This window comes from Neopelma chrysocephalum, unplaced genomic scaffold (assembly GCF_003984885.1).
Source record: "Neopelma chrysocephalum unplaced genomic scaffold, ASM398488v2 Primary Assembly neopelma1_24, whole genome shotgun sequence".
In the NCBI taxonomy this organism is placed as follows: Eukaryota; Metazoa; Chordata; class Aves; order Passeriformes; family Pipridae; genus Neopelma; species Neopelma chrysocephalum.
Genome location: NW_020897693.1, coordinates 11,780,147 through 11,798,166, shown reverse-complemented (window position 1 = coordinate 11,798,166; position 18,020 = coordinate 11,780,147). Strand labels below are relative to the sequence as shown.

The window sequence follows — 18,020 nt, the reverse complement described above, 5'->3', positions numbered from 1 at the left end:
TCTACACAAGTGCATCAGCTTGCGAGGTCATTGCACAGCCTCTGAATTGTGGGGACCAGCAGGGCTGGGCAGGGGTCACAGGGGGAGTCTAGTTGAGAGAAAAGTCTGGGGTGGTAGGAAGGCAAAGTGTGTCCATCTTACAGTGATAGCAAAGTAACAATTGGATTAGCTTTATCATCTAACTCTAAAGTTTCTTGAAAGTAAGCATAACTTCTACTATCCCCTCACCTCCATACCTACAGGAAAAGTAAAAAGCGTCCATAGGACATGTGATTGCACGACAGCTGCTGAAAACTCAATGAGTCCCAATGCAGAGTGCCCTTCTCCATTAGATGCCTTCTGGCATGCCAGTGATTTCAGTCTGAACATGCTGAAATGTTTCACTCATGAACTATAAAATACTGAAAAATATTGGTTTGGCATGAATAACTGGTGAATCATCGGCATTTGTAATTGTTTGGGGGTATGGAGCTTGGCTTATTTGTATTCTGGTTTCACATGAGAACATTGATATGAAACAGCAGTAATTGAATCTGATAAGCTCTGGTGAGCCTTTCTGCAGGAGAGGAGGTATGATTTAGAGAGAGATATAAAAGTACAGAAGGAATTCTAGAAGGATGCACAGAGAGTTGCAGGTTGCCTCACATCACAACTCATAGATTTTATATACTCCAAAAATGAGTGATCATCATCTCGGGCAAAGCTAATTACCTGAGACATTATGATTCTATCTGCCATGAGAAGGATGAAATTCAAGGTGTTCCCCTCTCCCTTTTTTTTTTTTAATTACTTGCCTGTCTATTTAAACTTTCTTTGAAAATACAGGAATCTTAGATAGCATAAGATTCCAGTCTGTGAGTCTTTGGTGGTGAATGTTGTTTCTCCTTCTGTCTGTGTTCAGGCACAGGCTTCATGGGATGGCTGTGTTGAGAAGTACCATAGTTCACAGGAAACTGGGCAAGATCAGACCTGTGGTGTGATCCTCCATTCTCTCCAAACTTCAGTGACTCACTGAGAGAGCCCCTGGTTACAGATTTGGGTTGCACTTTTAAATTTCCCCTGCTTGGCAAATTCACAGCCTATAAAGGGCTGGTTTAGTCTTAGCCCATGAAAACTGATTCAAAAGATAGACAGACAAACTCTTTACATTCCATTCCAAGGAAAGAGCATGTTCTGTGGGTAGAGCCATCAATGTTATAACCACAAAACTGGGGAAAATAGATGTGAGAAAAAATTGGGGGCAGAATCTGACAAATAGTGTGAAAAACTGTCAAGACTTAAAGAAGGTGCAGTCCCTTCTCCCAGAGTGCTACATGATATCCAGCGGACAGCTGTGTCTCAGCATTCTCACGGCAGCATCACCTCCAGGAGACTCAACCATCCCGATAATCTTCTGACCTTTCTGCAGCACTCATAGAAGCATTTGGGATGCATTCTTAAAAATCTTCACCCTACATCTGCTTGGCACATCTGAGAAATGCAGGAGATGAAGATGTACACTGGAACTAGACCTTTGTACACAGTGAATCCTGCAGTCTGCAGGGACTGCAGCCTGAATAAACACAGCACTTCTCCTCACCCATAGGTTGCTATGGAGCCATCCTGCAGCCTTTCCTAGTGGTCTGTGAAGAACAATAATCTCCTTGCCACACAGTGCTGAAGGTTGTGTTATTGTCCAAAGCTTTCAAGATTCAGAAAGGAGCTTTAGAAAGCAGGGTACAAGGAATTGTGTTCATCCTCTTAACATCCTCAGTTGTAAGAAGGAGGCTTTTAGTCTTCATCCTCTGAAGGTCTCTTCACCACTCTTAGAGCGAGACGGGGAGGCTCCTCTGCAAAATTCTCAAGATGTGTCACTGATACTGAAATTTATCCCCAGCTTCACACCTTGTTCCCAAGGACAGTAAAAATGCTAAAACCAAAAAGCTTAGGAAGAAGAAGCTATAGTTTGTCTATTTGTTTTGCAATACCTGCTTCAACATTACAGATCATCCATTTCCCTCTTCATTCCCTGTGTTGAGACTGAACCTTATTTTTGAATTTCAAACCAAGATGAAAGCAAAGAGAATATCACACCATATTGAATACAGAGGGAGGAAATTCTTCAGCAGAAATAGTGTTTCAGTCATTTTTCATAATTAATTTTTTGAGGCACACAAGATGATGCAGTGTACATAGACATATTCCTATAGTTTCTTCTTCTTCTTAAAGTTATAATTAGACTTGTAAACACTAATTTATGTTTAATTTTTGCAACTAGCCTCTGATGGAAAGACTAGAAATAGAGTGACTTGGATGTCATTAACTTTTTTTGCACATACAGCCTTTATATTTCCACACAGAACTGTTGGGTGCAGTAAGACCTGGCCATCTACTCAGTCTCTTCCTCCTACTTTATTTTGTATTTTCTCTATTGTTTTCTCTAGCATTTAGGTGAACTGAAGCAGCTAAATATCTGAGGAAAGGGTGGTGGTTGGGGCAAATTCTTGACTTGCACAAATATTAGGACTTAGACTGCACTGTGCAAAGCTCCATCAGCAAGGGAGCATATGCTGAAAATCTAGATAGATAATCTGTCTTTCAAGTTATTATAATTAACCCATTTATACTTCTTGGAAGATATTAGTATTGGTAACTCTTAATTGCTCATCTCTCTGCAGTACCAGATTTCACTTACCTGAATCGATTCTCACTTGTCCTTGATGCAGACCTGCACACAAATTTGTATCATGTTTAAATGTAGGTTGACTATATTTACAGTATCCTATTACTTATTCTCAATTTACATATGATTTGCAAACTCTGAATTTTGCCTTGAATTTTTATTTCACGTGGCCTTAGATTGCAGCTGAAAGATGAAGTTTTCCTTGATTTTAAGTGCCAACCAAAGAAGCATTTTTGTTTGCTTGGGGATTTTTGTGGTTTTTTTGGTTTGTTGTTGTTTGTTTGTTTGTTTGTTTTAATTTATTTATTAAGTGTGCATTTGTTTGCCTGTTTCCAAACAATATTCTCATTTGCCTCAAATATTGGCCTCAGCTTCCTTGAAACAAAAGCTCCAATGTTTACTGGAAAACCAGCTGTATGCTTATTTAAAATTCAGTCTGAACTTACCTGAAATCCAGTTCCAATTCCTTTTGAAACCTGGCTTGGGACTCTGAAGTTCTCAAAATATGACCACCCTTTCAGGACATGGGCCTCATTTTGCATTTTAAGCATGGGGTTTGTACCTGTGTTTAAAATTCAAACCTATTCTCCTATTAATGTGGGCATAATGTTGGAGCCCTTTGAAATTCTGCGTTCAAATATAGGCTAATTCAGTATAGACTGAACACTTTTAGAACAGCCATCCTCAAACATCCATATACATAACTTCAAATGCAGCAGAATCACTTGCTTAAAATTAAGCACATTTGCAGATTAAAGAACATGATGGTGTGATTTGCCCCATTGTAGTGAAGCTCTTGATTTGAGGTTCAAGACCAACTCCAGATGTGCTGGCACAGCAACAAGTACAGGTCGCTGTAGCAGGCGTGCCACACTCCACTACCTCATGCTGCCAGCCCAGGATACCAAACCCAGCAACCACAGAGGCTACAGGCTGGCTCATTGCAAAACCACACTCTACACTCTCACAGCCTACTGACACAGCCATGGTCCCACGCAGAGTGCAAATACAATCCACATGGGTCTCCTCTGACTTTCTTTTAATTATAAGGATTTTAACTTTTTTTACCTCAAGCTGCAGACCAAATCAGGATAGATGTTCCCTTTTTGTAGCCACCACTCGGATGGAAAAATAACACAAAGACAGGATTTCATAGCTTTAGCTGCTTTGATTCAGTAAAGGAAATGCTTAATATGAGTAACAGCATCCTTAATCAGCCCAGCCCTTGCACTCAGTTCAAAATACCTTTAAGTAAAATCAGTGATGAAGTAAGGCCTTTGTCAAGTTTAGCAGTCAAACAAGAAAGGCAATCTAGCTGTGTTGACATAATCCATTATTTCAGTGAGGGCTGTGAGACATAAAACAGGTTTGGAAACCCAGTACCTTCACAATAGATGAGCTATTCAACATATTAGTAAATTTAAGCTATTGGATTTTGTGGTAGTTACATCAGACCTTTTGTCAATATTGAAATATTCTTCAGTACTGAAAGAATTCATACTGGTCACTTCCAATCTCAAGACACAAAAAAGGGAAGATAAACATTAATCAAAACAATTTCTTTCATGAGTGTTTTATTTGAATTTATATAGTATCCACAAAAATAGAAACAGTCTTTAGAACCATTTTGTGAATACATAGTCTCCAAGTCGAGATTTACAATGGCAATAGTGAAATATCTAACTTGGATTTGTTTCCACACGTAGACATTGAAGATGATGCTGTGAGAAGCAAGCAGGAATTATGCAATGTGCTGCAGAAAGATGAAAATTTAACTAAATGTTTTAATGTCTATGTAGTTCAACAACCTACATACAGTTTATCAGGATGCTTTTTGTGCAGAAAATATTGAGAGTGCTCATGCCAACACCTTTGACATTGTGATTTGCATGTAACTGTATAAATACAATATATTTTCCTATCTAGAACTTTATACATTTGAAAAATTATGGTACAATAAAAATCTATACACATGGTGCTACCAGTTCAGCAGCAGCTAACTCAAAGGAGACATCTGAAAATATGATTGCTCAGCCTCTGAAATATAAAATATAAGAGCAATCAGAAATGCTTTTTGTTTAAATAGCAATTTACATTAAAATTCATCTCTTCATTTTCTCCGTTTGCTTAGGTCTGGTAAGAAGAATCCCTTTAGTTGGTTGCATCTGTCCTTGGCAAGAACTGCAATTTTGAACAGTCCTTTGTGTTTGTCTTAGGCAAAAGCTAATATATTTGTAAAACAGAGTAAATGTTGGCTGTCTTCTATTCCAACTTCGTGCTATTGTAATGCTGAATCACAAGTACCTAGTCTGAAAAGTTCTACAGAGTGGAAACAGAAACTTGCATGATTTCCACACGCTGAAAGATGGGACAGTGGAAGACACATTTTTACTGCACCCCTGCATAAATCACTCTCTACATTTGTACAGTATGCTTCTAAATAAAGCTTTATCTTTCAAAACCTTTAAAAGCAGGTTTAGCTACAGCTCAGCAACAAAATGGTGACACTCATGTATCACTGGTTCATTTTATCTCCCAAGAAATTTCATGAGAGATCAGGTAAAAAGCAGGTTTGTGAAGGTATTATAGTCAGTTGTTGTAAGATATATGTTAACCTAAGATAAGGTACAACTATATTGCAGATCTGTGATGGTATCACTGATTTCAGATTTTCACCCAAGGTTTGGACTGGGATGTGGTGTGAACAGCATGGAGCAAAGGGCTACAAATAATCATCAGGTGGGGGGAAGAAATGGTCTTAGGAGCAAAGTGAAAGTGCTCTCCTCATCTGGGGGCCTGATTCTTGTTATATGAACTACAAAATTATGGTAAAGGAAGTGGAATGTAGCAAATTAAGCTAAAAAAGGAAATTATTGAGTTGCGTGAAAGCAAGCAAGGCTGGCACAGTCAGTCAAAAAAAAAAAAGAGACTGAAAGAAAAAAATGCTTTGAAGTACACAGGCTTATTATTTGATTTGTAAATAAGATGAACCTCTCTCCACCCAGGTTATGAAAAGTAAAAATTGTCATGTATGGGTAATTGATGGTGACGGCTCTGGCTTACACAGTGTAGGAGGTGGTGTTACTGTTTAACATGCCCTACATGTGTAGATAACAAGTTAGGCTCTCATGTTTGCCTACAAATTGTTGCTAAGCACATTTTATAACCTTTATATTGATACTTCTGTTGTCTCTTGGTTTCATCTCTATTTCCTTTCAAGACAAACAAAAAATGGAATATCCTGCAACCTCCAGCTGTACCTTGCTGAATTTCAAGCTAATAGAGATTCAAACCCAAGGGACTCCTGAGAAAATGGATTTTGGACGGATTTAATGTTCTTAATCTCAATTTTTTTTCTTTCTTTTTTTTATCTTGGACTTCTCAGCCCTTATTGTTGTTTTCCAAAGTCCCCATCCCTGAAAAAGTGAGTTGGTACTGATCTTGGTTTCACCTCTGTTAACACCACCGAGAAAATCCTGTTTCTCAACTCCCACATCTCATGTACTCAGCGACCTGGTGAAGTGCTGCCTCCTCTAGTTTTTATTTCCCCATGTCCTGCATGTGGTTGGTGTTAGCAGGAAGCATTTGTGGAGAGAGAAAGAAAAAGCTGCCAATGAACATACAGTATCTGCACAGCACTGCTAGAGATGAGCCCAAAATACTGACCCAGATCTGACTGTCCCCAAAATCTCAATGTCTTTATGTTGATGGGTTTTTCTCCAACTAAGAATTCCAAGCACAATTTACAAATACAAATACAATACAGAGTTAGACTTGAGAAAAGCAAAGGGAAAACTAATATTTTACACACAGAGATTTTTTGCAGTTTTTTGCATTTCTCAAAGGTTTCTTGAAAGTATCCATCCAAGTGAGACTTGACCTGCCAGGAGGATCATACAACTTGAAGAAACTGCAGAGACCACTTCCTCATGTCGTGGGACTAATGTATGTTCTGCTTGCCCATCTCCTCACAGTTCTACATGGCATGGATTTGAACGCTTTAATTAGGAGTGCAAGATCATGAGAGGACGATAAATATTCCTACTGGGAAACCAGTGCCTTTTGGTAAGTTTGCACGGTCAGAAAACAATCATCTTCCTTCAATATCTTTTGGTCCCCAAGACTGATTCTCTTCCTGCAGTTCACCTCCAAGATATTAGTTAAAACAAATAGCCCTTTTCCTGGGATGAGCTGAATGCTCTTTGGAGATTAGGATACTCCATAGCAGGTAAGGTCTGGTCCTAAACTTCTGCCTGCAAAAGAAGGTCGCAGTGATGGAGGTAGTATGGGTTCTCCAAATAAATGCTGACAGCCACCTTGCTGAGCCACTGCTTTCTGTGGCTGTGATAAACCAACTGAAGAGGAACCCACTGTCTAATTCAATAAGCAGCTGAAAGCCAGCAAAGCATTAAAACACTCAGAAATCAGAGAAGGGAAGGAACAAGTAGTATTGGCCAATGAAAGCTATAAACCAGATGACCATGGAAGAAGGCTACTTGGCTCAGAGATGCTTTATTGTTTCCTCCACTTGTAGTTGCCTTCCAAAGTGGATTATCATACTCCCTAAATGCCCTAGTATTTAGCTCCTTCCCTTTCTTTTCATGACTCATAAATCACATTATGCCTGTATGATTTAAAAAAAAAAAGAGGAAAACTTCACAAGAAGGGAAAAATAATCGTAATTCTATAATGTTAACTTATATCACAGAAAACTGTGTACATTTTTTCCCCATACAGGACTTACTTCAAATAAAATAATTTTAACACCAATAATGATAATGTTCTTTCTTCCCGACAGAAGTAGAATTGTTTTTTCACCCCAGTTTGGTACATAAATATAAGAAAATAGTCTTTGAATATTTACATCCACGTGTTTTAAATGTTATTTCTTGATATATTTAATTCTCATTTTCTCTCCAACCACGGGCATTCTTTCCAAATTTATATACTAATCTCCGACCATCCACACGCTCCAGGATTTCTCTTTTATAGTAGTATCTGTTAAAATAAAAACGTGCAACAAAAATTTAGGAGTAAATTCACCTATGGTGCTAAAAGGCCACTGCCAACTAGACAATCCCTCGGCTGGCTTAAAAAGTCTTTATTTTCTGTTGAGAGATATATATAATACCTAAGACCATTATCACTGAATGATAGAGAAGGAAAAATGGAAGTCTTCTTTTTACTTTATATTGATTAGCTTCTGAGTTCGAAGTTCACCATATATAAGGTAAAAGCATATTGCTATATTTATCACACACTCTTATCCCATGGGGGTTTATTTCCAGATAAGCCAGAATCTGAAATCAGACCAGGAAAAAACCTCAGCTTCCATATAAAAGTACATTTTCAACTTTCAGAGATTAAGGAAAAATGCTCAAAATGTTAAATCAAACAGGAAAGAAATTCCTACCATAGAATTTGTAAACCTATTTTACGATAATGGGTCCGGGGTATGACTAGTTTCTGAACATCGCTGGAAATAACAAGATCTCTGGCCATTACTGGGCCATTTAAGCCTCCCCAGTTCAGTAGTAGGTGAACTTTTAGCTTTCTGCAACAGTTTCCTTCCTACTTTGGTTGTTTGGGTGGAGAGCAATAGAATGTATACATATATATATATATTTAAACAATTGTTTATGTTATATATACTACAGTATATAGAAACAGGAGGAGAAGAAAAGACAAAGAAGAATATAATCTTACAATGTCAAAATTAGTGGGAGAGATTTAGCTGCCAAAGAAAGCAACTGATGCTGTTGACAAATCACTTTTAAACGTCAAACAGATTCTCTATTCAGCTAGTGGGTTTATGTGCTGCAGTCTTCCTTAGCAACATTTCAGCTCACCTCATAGCCCGGCTGAGTTTCTCATAAGTCATGCTGCTGTTGTTTTTCTTCTTTCCCCAGAGCTGAGCCACAGCTTCAGATTTTAAAAATCTGAAGACGCCTTCTGACCGGTCTTCCCACTTGATTAATCCTGGGTTTTTCTCAGGATTGAGAAGAATATCTCGAATAAATTCCCAAAGATGAGTTCCTCGAGGGTCTGAAAGAGGAAAGGAGGCAGGAAGAAGGAATGTCTCAGGAGCTCTCTGGGCTATAATTGCCATTTTTATGTCATCTACAGAGGGTGAACACTCAGTAGGGACAGGACATAGTTCTGGAGTGCAGGACCCCTGTCTCAGAGATATATAGGCAAAAAGCACTGGCCGGCCTTACACTGAGGCTGGAGTTAAGTGTCAGCCTCAGGCAGTCTGAGCCCTTTGGCAGGCAGGTAGGAGCCCCGGCAAGCAGAGGAAGCAGAGTCCAAACCACCCACTGCTTCCTTCTGCCTTTGGCATTGTTTCTGCCTTGAAGAGAACATGTTTAAGCCTTCCCCACATCTCATTTACCCATTTTTCCTGATACTCTTCTACAGCACAGCATCTAACCTGATATTATTGTGTGGTACATGAAACAGCCAAGATTACTGTGAAGCAGGCACTGAACCTCCTTGCACTTAAAAGACAGACAGAGGGCACAGGAGGTGAAATGCCATTCCACATGAATGAGTAAATAAGAAGGTGTAGAGTGGATAGGGGGACAGCGACAAAACTGACCAGCCAAAATTGTATGTGAAAAGCATATTAAAAAGCTTCACAATGGTATAGAAAAGGCAAAAAATCTGCAAGTTCAGCAAATAGACCTCTCAGTTTAAACACAAATATATCTCACAGTTACTATAGAGATGGCACCAGAAAGCCTAGGTCAAAAAGAAAAAAAAAGATTAAAAAAATGCAACAAATCAGATGAAGTAGTTTATGAATGAAGAATAACAAACTGACAAGGTTAGCCAGAAAGACAGCAGTCCTTTGGTCTGACTTCAAAAGTATACAATTAGACCAAATTAAGAAGGAAAGAAGCTAGTCAAAGATGTGAAGATAACTCGTAAATGGTATATAGTGCAACATAAGTAGAAATGGATTTCAGTCAACTAACACAATATTTTTCTTTGTTCTTGTAATTGTTTTCTAGAACCAGTAAAATGTAGTGGACCTAGCCTATCTGGACATCAGAAACATACTTAATGGTCATGATACAGAGCAGTACTGAAGAAACTGGAAATGTAGGGGGTTAGCCCAGACTGCCAATGTAACCTGTTCTGTATGCCAAGGTTGTGATTGAGTTCTTAGAATAGTAGAATATCTTGAGTTGGAAAGCACCTATGAAGATCATTAAGTCCTACTGCCTGCTCTTCGCAGGACTTCCTAAAACTGAGCCATATAACTGAGAGCATTTTCCAGATACTCCCTGAGCTCTGTCAAGCTTGCTGCTGTTACCACGTCCCTGGAGAGCCTATTCCGATGACTGACCACCCTCTGGGCGAAGAACCTTTCTTTATTGTCCAGTCTGAACTTCCCCTGTCACATCTTCATTCTATTTCCTCATGTCCTGCAGCTGGTCATCAGAGGGAAGAGATCAGCCCTTTTGAGAAAGATGCAGACTATGAGGAGGGAACCCCTCAGACCTCTCTTTTCCAAGCTGAACAAGTCAGGAGACTTCAGTTCTTCACAGGTCTGTCTTCAGATCAGTCCTATCTAATCCTTTCATTAACAACTTTATTACACACACAAATAAAGAAACGAGGTATCTGTGTGCAGATATAAAGTTCTAGAGTTCTGTTTGGGCAAAATGACAGAACAGTGTAAGAAAAGGAGTCAGGAAGAGACATAATCTGGAGGCCATATCAAAACAAGATGAAACTGAATACCATGAAATGCAGTTATGGACCAATATTAAGCTTTTCTGTTATAAAGAGGGAATTACACAGGACCCATAAAAATCTCAGTAAAGTACATTAATGGAACTATGTATAGAAATCACAATTATGCTAACCTGTCTTCAGAATCAGGTTGAATAAACACTAGCAGAAAACACAGGTGAGAAGAGTGGAAAGAAAGTTGTATCAGAGGAGAAGAAAGTGGCAAGATTGAGGGGCAGGTGCTCGCTTGTGATGTCATGCATGAGAAGTTCTGCAGGGAGATGCTGAGCAGGGTCTGTGGTGGATGCTGCACCTGGCAGGCACAGACATGAGCATGACTGTGTCCACGCACAGACCTTCCAGATTTAATTCCAGGTCTTCCTTATAATTCCTTTACTTCATTCCACCAGCCCAGCTCAACATAGGGCAGAGGTGGCTGTTTTCTGGTTGCTTCCCCATAAGCCCTCACTGATAAAAACAATTTGAAAAATTTAACAATATTGAGTCACATATAATGTAAACAAACAGTACTAGACATCAGATCCTTGGAGAATACAATCACAATAATAATCCAGCCAGTTTTGCTTTCAAAATGCTTCCTCTTCCCTTCCAAAAAGGATTTGCTTTTCATGTGTTTCTTTTTCCTTCAATCAACTAACCAATCATTATAAACATGGATGTTGACTTACTGTGCTTCTTGGTGTGGGACTTTGGGGTATGATCTTGCAATTTTTTTGCATCTGAAGAGTCTGCAGAGAAGGAAAATGAAGGCTATTTGTGAATTTGATTAAAGGCTTTCCATTGACTAGCAGGTTGAAAGAAATAAAACCACAAAAAAGAACAAATATCTCTTTTAAAGATAATCACGTTTAGGAAGGTAATCTAAGAGAGGAGGGAGAGTTTTGTTTTCTTTACTATATGTTAATCAGCACACTTCTCAAAGAGACCATTGATGAATAAAGAATGAATGCAGGGGTAAACATTTGGCTTTTGAAACCTAAATTTGATTAACAAATACCTCACCTCATGTTATGTGTGAGAGAGAGAAAAATAAGATGATCACATCTATAAAAGGAATCCTGAATTGTCCCATTATATCTTAGTCTTTGCAGAAGCATGTATCTTTGGGGGCTTATTTGCTTCTGAAGGGATGATCTAATGTGAAATGTATGTGCTGGTACCAGTGCACAGAACACCTACCTGACTAAAACATAATGAACTGGCAAAGCGTTGTTGTTTGGGGGGGCAGGGTGGGGGAAAGGGGCTGCGCTAGTAGGAGTTTTTGGCAGCTGGACGTGTATATATTTTTCTGTGGCTCAGAGCCATAGAAACAAGCCATTTCTCATCAATGGTACTTTATCACCTGCAGCCAGCCAGAGGAGGAATAGGGTTTCTGGCACAAGTGTTCCTTCAGAAATGAAAAAAAGAGTTCCGCCTGTTCATGACTGTAACCTACCTCACAGTCTGCACGTTCAACCCTCCCGCCCTCAAACCACCGCAGCCTGGCTCTACTCTTGTTCTTAATGAACAGCTTTCATCTGATTGCTCTAAGTCTCACAAAATCTGTGGGATAGTCCTGAGAGGGAGCCCCTTCTGTGTTTGGTTTTCAGCATACTTTGTCCCTGAATCCCATAAAGCAAAGCTTAAGGTCCCACGCATGTTTTCCCAGCTTCTATGAATGCACAATTATCATACTTTTCATGGAAACCAGGCATTTGCATGGGAAAATGACTCACAGGAAATATTTATTTGCATAGAAACTTGTCAGATCTGCACAAGCTACTGCAATAACTGCATGTGAAAAGGTAGATGCAAAGTTATTCACACACTTGCTTTATTCATACATAACTGGAAACATAAACTGAACAAGTCCGTGGGGATAAGCCTAACCTCTACTATTCTAAGCCTGATAAATTACTGTCCTTGACCCCCAAGCAGCAAACGTGCTCTGAGTCATTTTGCCTTTCTATTCTCAAAGAGCAGGAACTAGCCTGAACCTCACTCAGCTTGGAGGGGGGTGTGGTGTGGGGGAAGTAAGATGAAGCTTATTTCACTGCCTTTCCACACATTATGATTCCCCTGATGTTATTAAAAGCCTGTGGGAATTCCAGGTAAGGACTGCAGGACCCAGTTCTTTATTTGCCCTCATATAAATCCTTGTCATTTTAAAATCTTACAATTCGCTTGCAAATGTTTGTTATGCTCTACTTAGCTGGAGATTTATTCTTGGAAGTTCAGTTGCCTTCTGCCTACCCGGTGATTTATTCTGGATTTCAGCTGTGTAAATAGCCTCCTGCTCTGCCACAGCTCCTACATGGAGACTGGTTTCAAACATACCATGTTAGGAGACTGGGGCCTGACAGATGAAAAGAGTTATGATGCAGTTTCAACAAAGCTGTCTTGCAAAACTTTTGACAAAAGGTTACACATTATTTGCATATGATTCAGGAATGAGCTATTTTTTTACGGGATATACAAATTTAGTTTTTACAGGAGGCTGTGCCCTTGGCGGGCCACCCTGGCTCTAGGCTTAAGCAGTCAGCGGATAAACACACCATGCCAGGATCTGGACAAGTCCCCAGCCCTGTCATAGAGCTCTGACATCCTAGTAACCACCTTATAAGAGTGGGTGGAGACGACAGAGAAAGCAAACAGAGTGTTTGGTTGGGGTTTTTTTTAAGGTTTGGTGGGTTTTTTTCTTCTGGTCAAGTTTTTTCTCTTCTCTCTTTTGCTCTTCTTTCATATCCTCCCAGGACTTCTACCGCTTTCTCCCTCGGATCTCTTCGCTTAACAGCCTCCTAAGAAGAACCTGCCTTTCCCTTCCTGCTTTTTTGCTCCCCTATTATCTCTGCTCTGCTCTTTTCCCACTGCCTTACTCTCTCACCTCTATCCCTGGTGCCTGCCCCCAGCATAGGGCCCACAGAGTGCCCCGATACATGTGACCAGAGTGGACTTTCACCAGGCACTACAGCAAATGGGTTTGCTCTTTCTTGCTCTTTAGCAGGCAGAGTGCAACTCTCTCTCATAGAAGTGAGGAGGTGTTTAGTGACCACCCTGCCATCAACTGAGACAGGCTCCAGTGCACCCTTGTGCTGGTGCAGTTGGGCAGAGGGCTTGGTGCCCGCCCTATGGCTTCCCTGGGCCAACCCAAAGCTTGGCCCCAAACCCAGCTACCTACTCAGCATGAGTCACTGGCTTACTAGAGAAACACAGCCACTTCTGGGGAGGAATATGGCCCTTGTTTGCCCATACCCTACTATACCACGGAAAAGTGCGGTGTAGCTGGAATGTCTCGTCTCTCTGACAGCAACATCTGCCCCTTTGACTCAGATACTTTAAAAGATATGTGGAGATTACAGACTATTTTATCATCTTTCTCTTGACATAGAGAAGAGAGAAACATTTCTTTAAAGTAAGCTATTGTAATAATGACAGCTAATAAATCTCTCAGAATCAGCATTGCTTGGTTTAAAATTACTGGAGGCTCAGACTCAATCCTACAACAGAAGACCACAGAGACTATTACATGTCGGTAGCTCTGAGACAAGTGACAAACAATTAAAAATATAATTACAAGTTCCTTACCAGAAGATTGGTGACTAGGTGTCATCATGGAAATCTGAGCACGACAGAATGTTTTACTGTCCAATAACTCTGGGAATTAAAAAGAAGACATTTAAACTAATAGCCTCAGACAACAACAAAACCATCTCAGAAATGCATGAAGTGATGTTAGTTACCTACTGTGCTACCATAGCCACTGTCATACAGATAATTTTCTTCTTTCCAGGACACCATTAATGACGGATCTGAAAGTAAAGGACCAAAAGGAAAATCAGATCACTAAAAGAACATTTTTTAACACAGAGGGAACCAAGAAGTGAAGGGGCTATGCACAAAATCATTTCCTTTCACCCAATTATGGATGGGGTTTTGCATATTTAGGCAAATGTATTTACGCGAAGCACCGACTTTTAGAAATAATGTAATATCCTCTTCCTTTTCCTGACTAATTTATGCCTGGCCTTGAAGGACATTTCCTATGCCAGATCAACTTTAATTCTACCCAATCCAGTCCTGAATTCTCAGTTCCTCATAATTATGACGGTGCGTTGGTGCCATAGAGATGAAAGTGTTCTCAAATATCTACTAAAACAGAAGGATGCTTATGATGAGCATTTATTTCTATAATGGTAGAACTCGAAAGTCATCTCTGAAACAGAGCTTCATGCTTAAGCACATAGTAAGAAACATCAAAGCCTCATCCTAGATGAAGGACCATTTTATTCCAGGCACATCAAGTCCCTTCCTTAACCTAAAAACCACCTTCATGATTAAAGAGAAATAGTCTTTAGTGACCTTCTGGTCATATGGATCAATATAAGCAGAAGTATTGTCTTTATGATCTGTATGTTGATCTGGAAATTACTCTCTTCATAGTGCATTTTTGAGGCCAGAAGTCTTAAAAATCTCCTTTTCTTTTGAAATCAGGTCAGAAAGGATGAGATATAAAGTTCAGATCTAGGTTACACCTAATTTTTTTCATGCTCATATAAATGAAATCAAAAAACCAAAAATTAGTTACAACTAAATCATTGTGTTTGGCTGAGTTACCACTTATGACATAGGAATTTTGCAGGCATGCTAACTAATAGTTGCATGTTTGGGCACCCAGGGCTTGCGTTCCTACAATAGCACACACCCTTTGCTTGCTTAAACGCCTGATCTGCCTAATGTTGTCTCTGAAAACAGTCCTTACTTAGCCAGGACATGGGGAGACAGCTTTCCTTCCCATTTTGGCCTCTTTCAGTGCCCATATCTTTGCAACTGTGATGGTTTATTAGAATGAGGAAGGCTTCCCCTCAAAATCACCAGCCCTGTCCCTACTGGCTCAAAAGGAGTATGTTTCCCAGCAGCCTGATCCAGAATTCCTGCTCCTCCCCATGCAGAAACTAAACCCACTCCCGTTGCCTGTGATCAGCATCACCAGAGCCCCACCATGCCACTCCTGATTCGGCATATCTAGGAGAACCATACATCAGTTAGTCCTTTCCAGGATGTGCAGCTGAGGTACTTTGCCCTGCACTATGTATCTCTAGTAGGAGGAGGAAGTAATATTATAGCAAGATCTCATAAATCAGGACTTAAAGGATTACTGGAGTTACCTCCATGGCAAGCAGCAAGGCTGCTGCATGAGCATCACCCATACTGTGCAGGCACAGGCAAGGAGCGGATTGCAGATTACAAAGCTTGCCTGCTCCAAGGAGAAGGTGAATGGTGTCCCTGGCTGGGGAGGTTGGGCTCCTACAGGTTAGTTGAATAAACTGGCTGACAGTATTTGTTGGAGACGCCACATGCAACAGATCTGTACTTGTTCTGTCAGGAGATATTAAAACGTGGCTCCTGAATGCACCCACATACAGAGAGGCTGGGACTAGAGGGATAGAGAGCGTTTGGATATGGACCGGCAAGGACAGACAGTGCTCTGGTAAAGCAATCAGGAAAGTAATCATGCCTGAAAAGGACAGTTGAACCAAGCTGAAGTTCTTTCTTGAGTGAAACAAAGTCCTGTGAGGAAAGGGATCTAGCAATGAAGACATTAGAAAAAGAGACTTCAGTTTCCTTGAAACATATGAAGAAATTGAAATGTAACGGGTTTTTTTCTCTCCAAGTTGTTTGGTTGGGAAATCTCCTAGTGTTTCAGACATTAACGGAACTTAATAACAAAATATTTTTTCTCTCCTTTTTTTTTTAACTGGACATATTGTTAAAATAGTTGTCTTGAAATCTGGTGAATGAAGCATAGAATGAAGTCCTCTACAAAGCTGCATTCATTGAGCACCGCTAACGATTCCAACTCTGACCATTAGTGTAGACTGCTGATACTGCAGAGGTCTCCCAGGAAAAGTGACCATGTGCATGTGGTGTTATCCAAAACTTCAGAAGCAGATATTGACTAACATTTGTGTGACTTCTTTAATTCTGCATGATACACTTTCCATTTTATCTAATGCCATTTTGATATCTCTCTCTTGGAATGAACAGTTTCCCCTTTTTGTCACCATCAAAAGACAAGTTACCCAACTGTCACTCACCTGTTTGCTCTGTCTTCACAATGACATTATGAGATTGGTACATATCACTACCACACTGGCCTGTAAGAAAGCATATGGTAGATAAAACCTATGAGAATGAGCACAGAAGAATCAAAGGTGTTAGCCACAAGCAGCAACTTCTACAACTAGCCAGAGGGCTAGTTTTGGAGCAGGAAATATTCTCTTTCCTCTTGGTCCATCAGAATTCTGGCTTAAGTCCTATCTTAAAATTTAACATTATAGTAAATATAGAGCTATAAGCAGAATAGCAAACACAGCAACTATGATCTGCCAGGTAGGTCTCTGGGGAATGTGAGTTGCTTCTGAAGATCTCAGAATTCAGAGCACTGTACATGTTTCTCTGTCTAATATCTATTTACCATTCCATTTTAGGTGTTGAAGGTTGCTGTAAAGCAGTTGTCCTGCTGTCCCAGCTGCCTGAGTGAATTCCTGCAGGCTCATACTACACAGATGTTCCCCGTTAATATCAAACTCCTGGAAAGGTATGCAGTTGGCATCCAGTTGGTTGGTATCAAGGAGATGCTGCAACCACTCCCAGACTTGAAACTTAGTCCAGTACTGAGGGTGTATTTCATGCCACTGGGTTCCATAGAAGCTACTGGATACTGGAAAAGAGAACAGGTATTTACAGTCTCTGTCAGCATAATAGTCATCAACATTATGTCATCAACAATAAAAATCTATGGCCAATTGCCTTGGAAGTCCACAGATATAGACACTTTTCTCAGTCCTTAACACTGACTCAGTAGCTACTGCTGGAGAAGATGCTGTGGAGGGGGTTTGCCTCAGTTTTCCAATTAAAAACTGATAATTATTTCATTACGTATCTCTTCACTGATTTAATTTGCAGGAATGAATTTAGTAGTGTTGGCTAAATACACCAAAATTCTTTGATAGGAGACATCTTACAGAAGTGCTGTTGAAAAGGGATGTGTGAGCCAGTGATTTTAGTGCGTCAGAAAATGATGGAAAGTCTTGCAAAATTCTCATAATGTGACATGGAGACTCTCTTTGAATAAGAACTTTGTAGGGACTGAATACAAATCATGGGATTCAATCAAAGAAGGTTAAAATCTAAGGCTCTCTCATCTTGCTCCACAGTAAACCCTGTCAGTATGGGCCATAGCTTCACGACTGACTTGGCATTCAGATGAATGCACGTTATTGCTGTAGTAAGGTAAGGTGGTTTCTGAATGTAGTTATAAAACTCATTTTTAGTTATGGAAGCTGCCTAATTTTCTTGTTAGAATGAATCTTTTCTCGTTGATCTTTCAAACTGTTTTCAGTCGAATGTCATTGCACGACAATAATTTACGGGTTCAAATGAAAGAAATTGTAATTGGGATAGGATAATTATGTAAGATAAGAGCAAAGGCAGGACTGCTTTGGTCTGCCCTGACAGAGTTCAATGCAATTTATTTCTTGGGAAAGGAGGGCAATGGAGTATGCCAGGCAGAGGTAATGGTGTGATAAAATGTTCACAAGTGCACAAACAGTTTAAG

The 18,020-nt window shown here is 39.9% G+C and overlaps 1 protein-coding gene across 1 annotated transcript in view; it reads right to left on the bottom strand.

Moving 5' to 3' along the window:
• Positions 1-4,235: 4,235 nt before the first annotated feature.
• Positions 4,236-18,020, bottom strand: part of EHF (ETS homologous factor) — a 33,548-nt gene continuing 19,763 nt past the window's right edge. The window contains exons 3-9 of the mRNA XM_027703823.1: positions 16,878-17,123; positions 16,498-16,557; positions 14,143-14,211; positions 13,988-14,056; positions 11,092-11,151; positions 8,512-8,707; positions 4,236-7,660 (exon numbers count right to left, since the gene is read on the bottom strand). Of these exons, the coding sequence (XP_027559624.1) occupies positions 7,561-7,660; positions 8,512-8,707; positions 11,092-11,151; positions 13,988-14,056; positions 14,143-14,211; positions 16,498-16,557; positions 16,878-17,123 (800 nt within the window). The 3' untranslated portion in view covers positions 4,236-7,560. The remainder of the gene's footprint in view (positions 7,661-8,511; positions 8,708-11,091; positions 11,152-13,987; positions 14,057-14,142; positions 14,212-16,497; positions 16,558-16,877; positions 17,124-18,020) is intronic.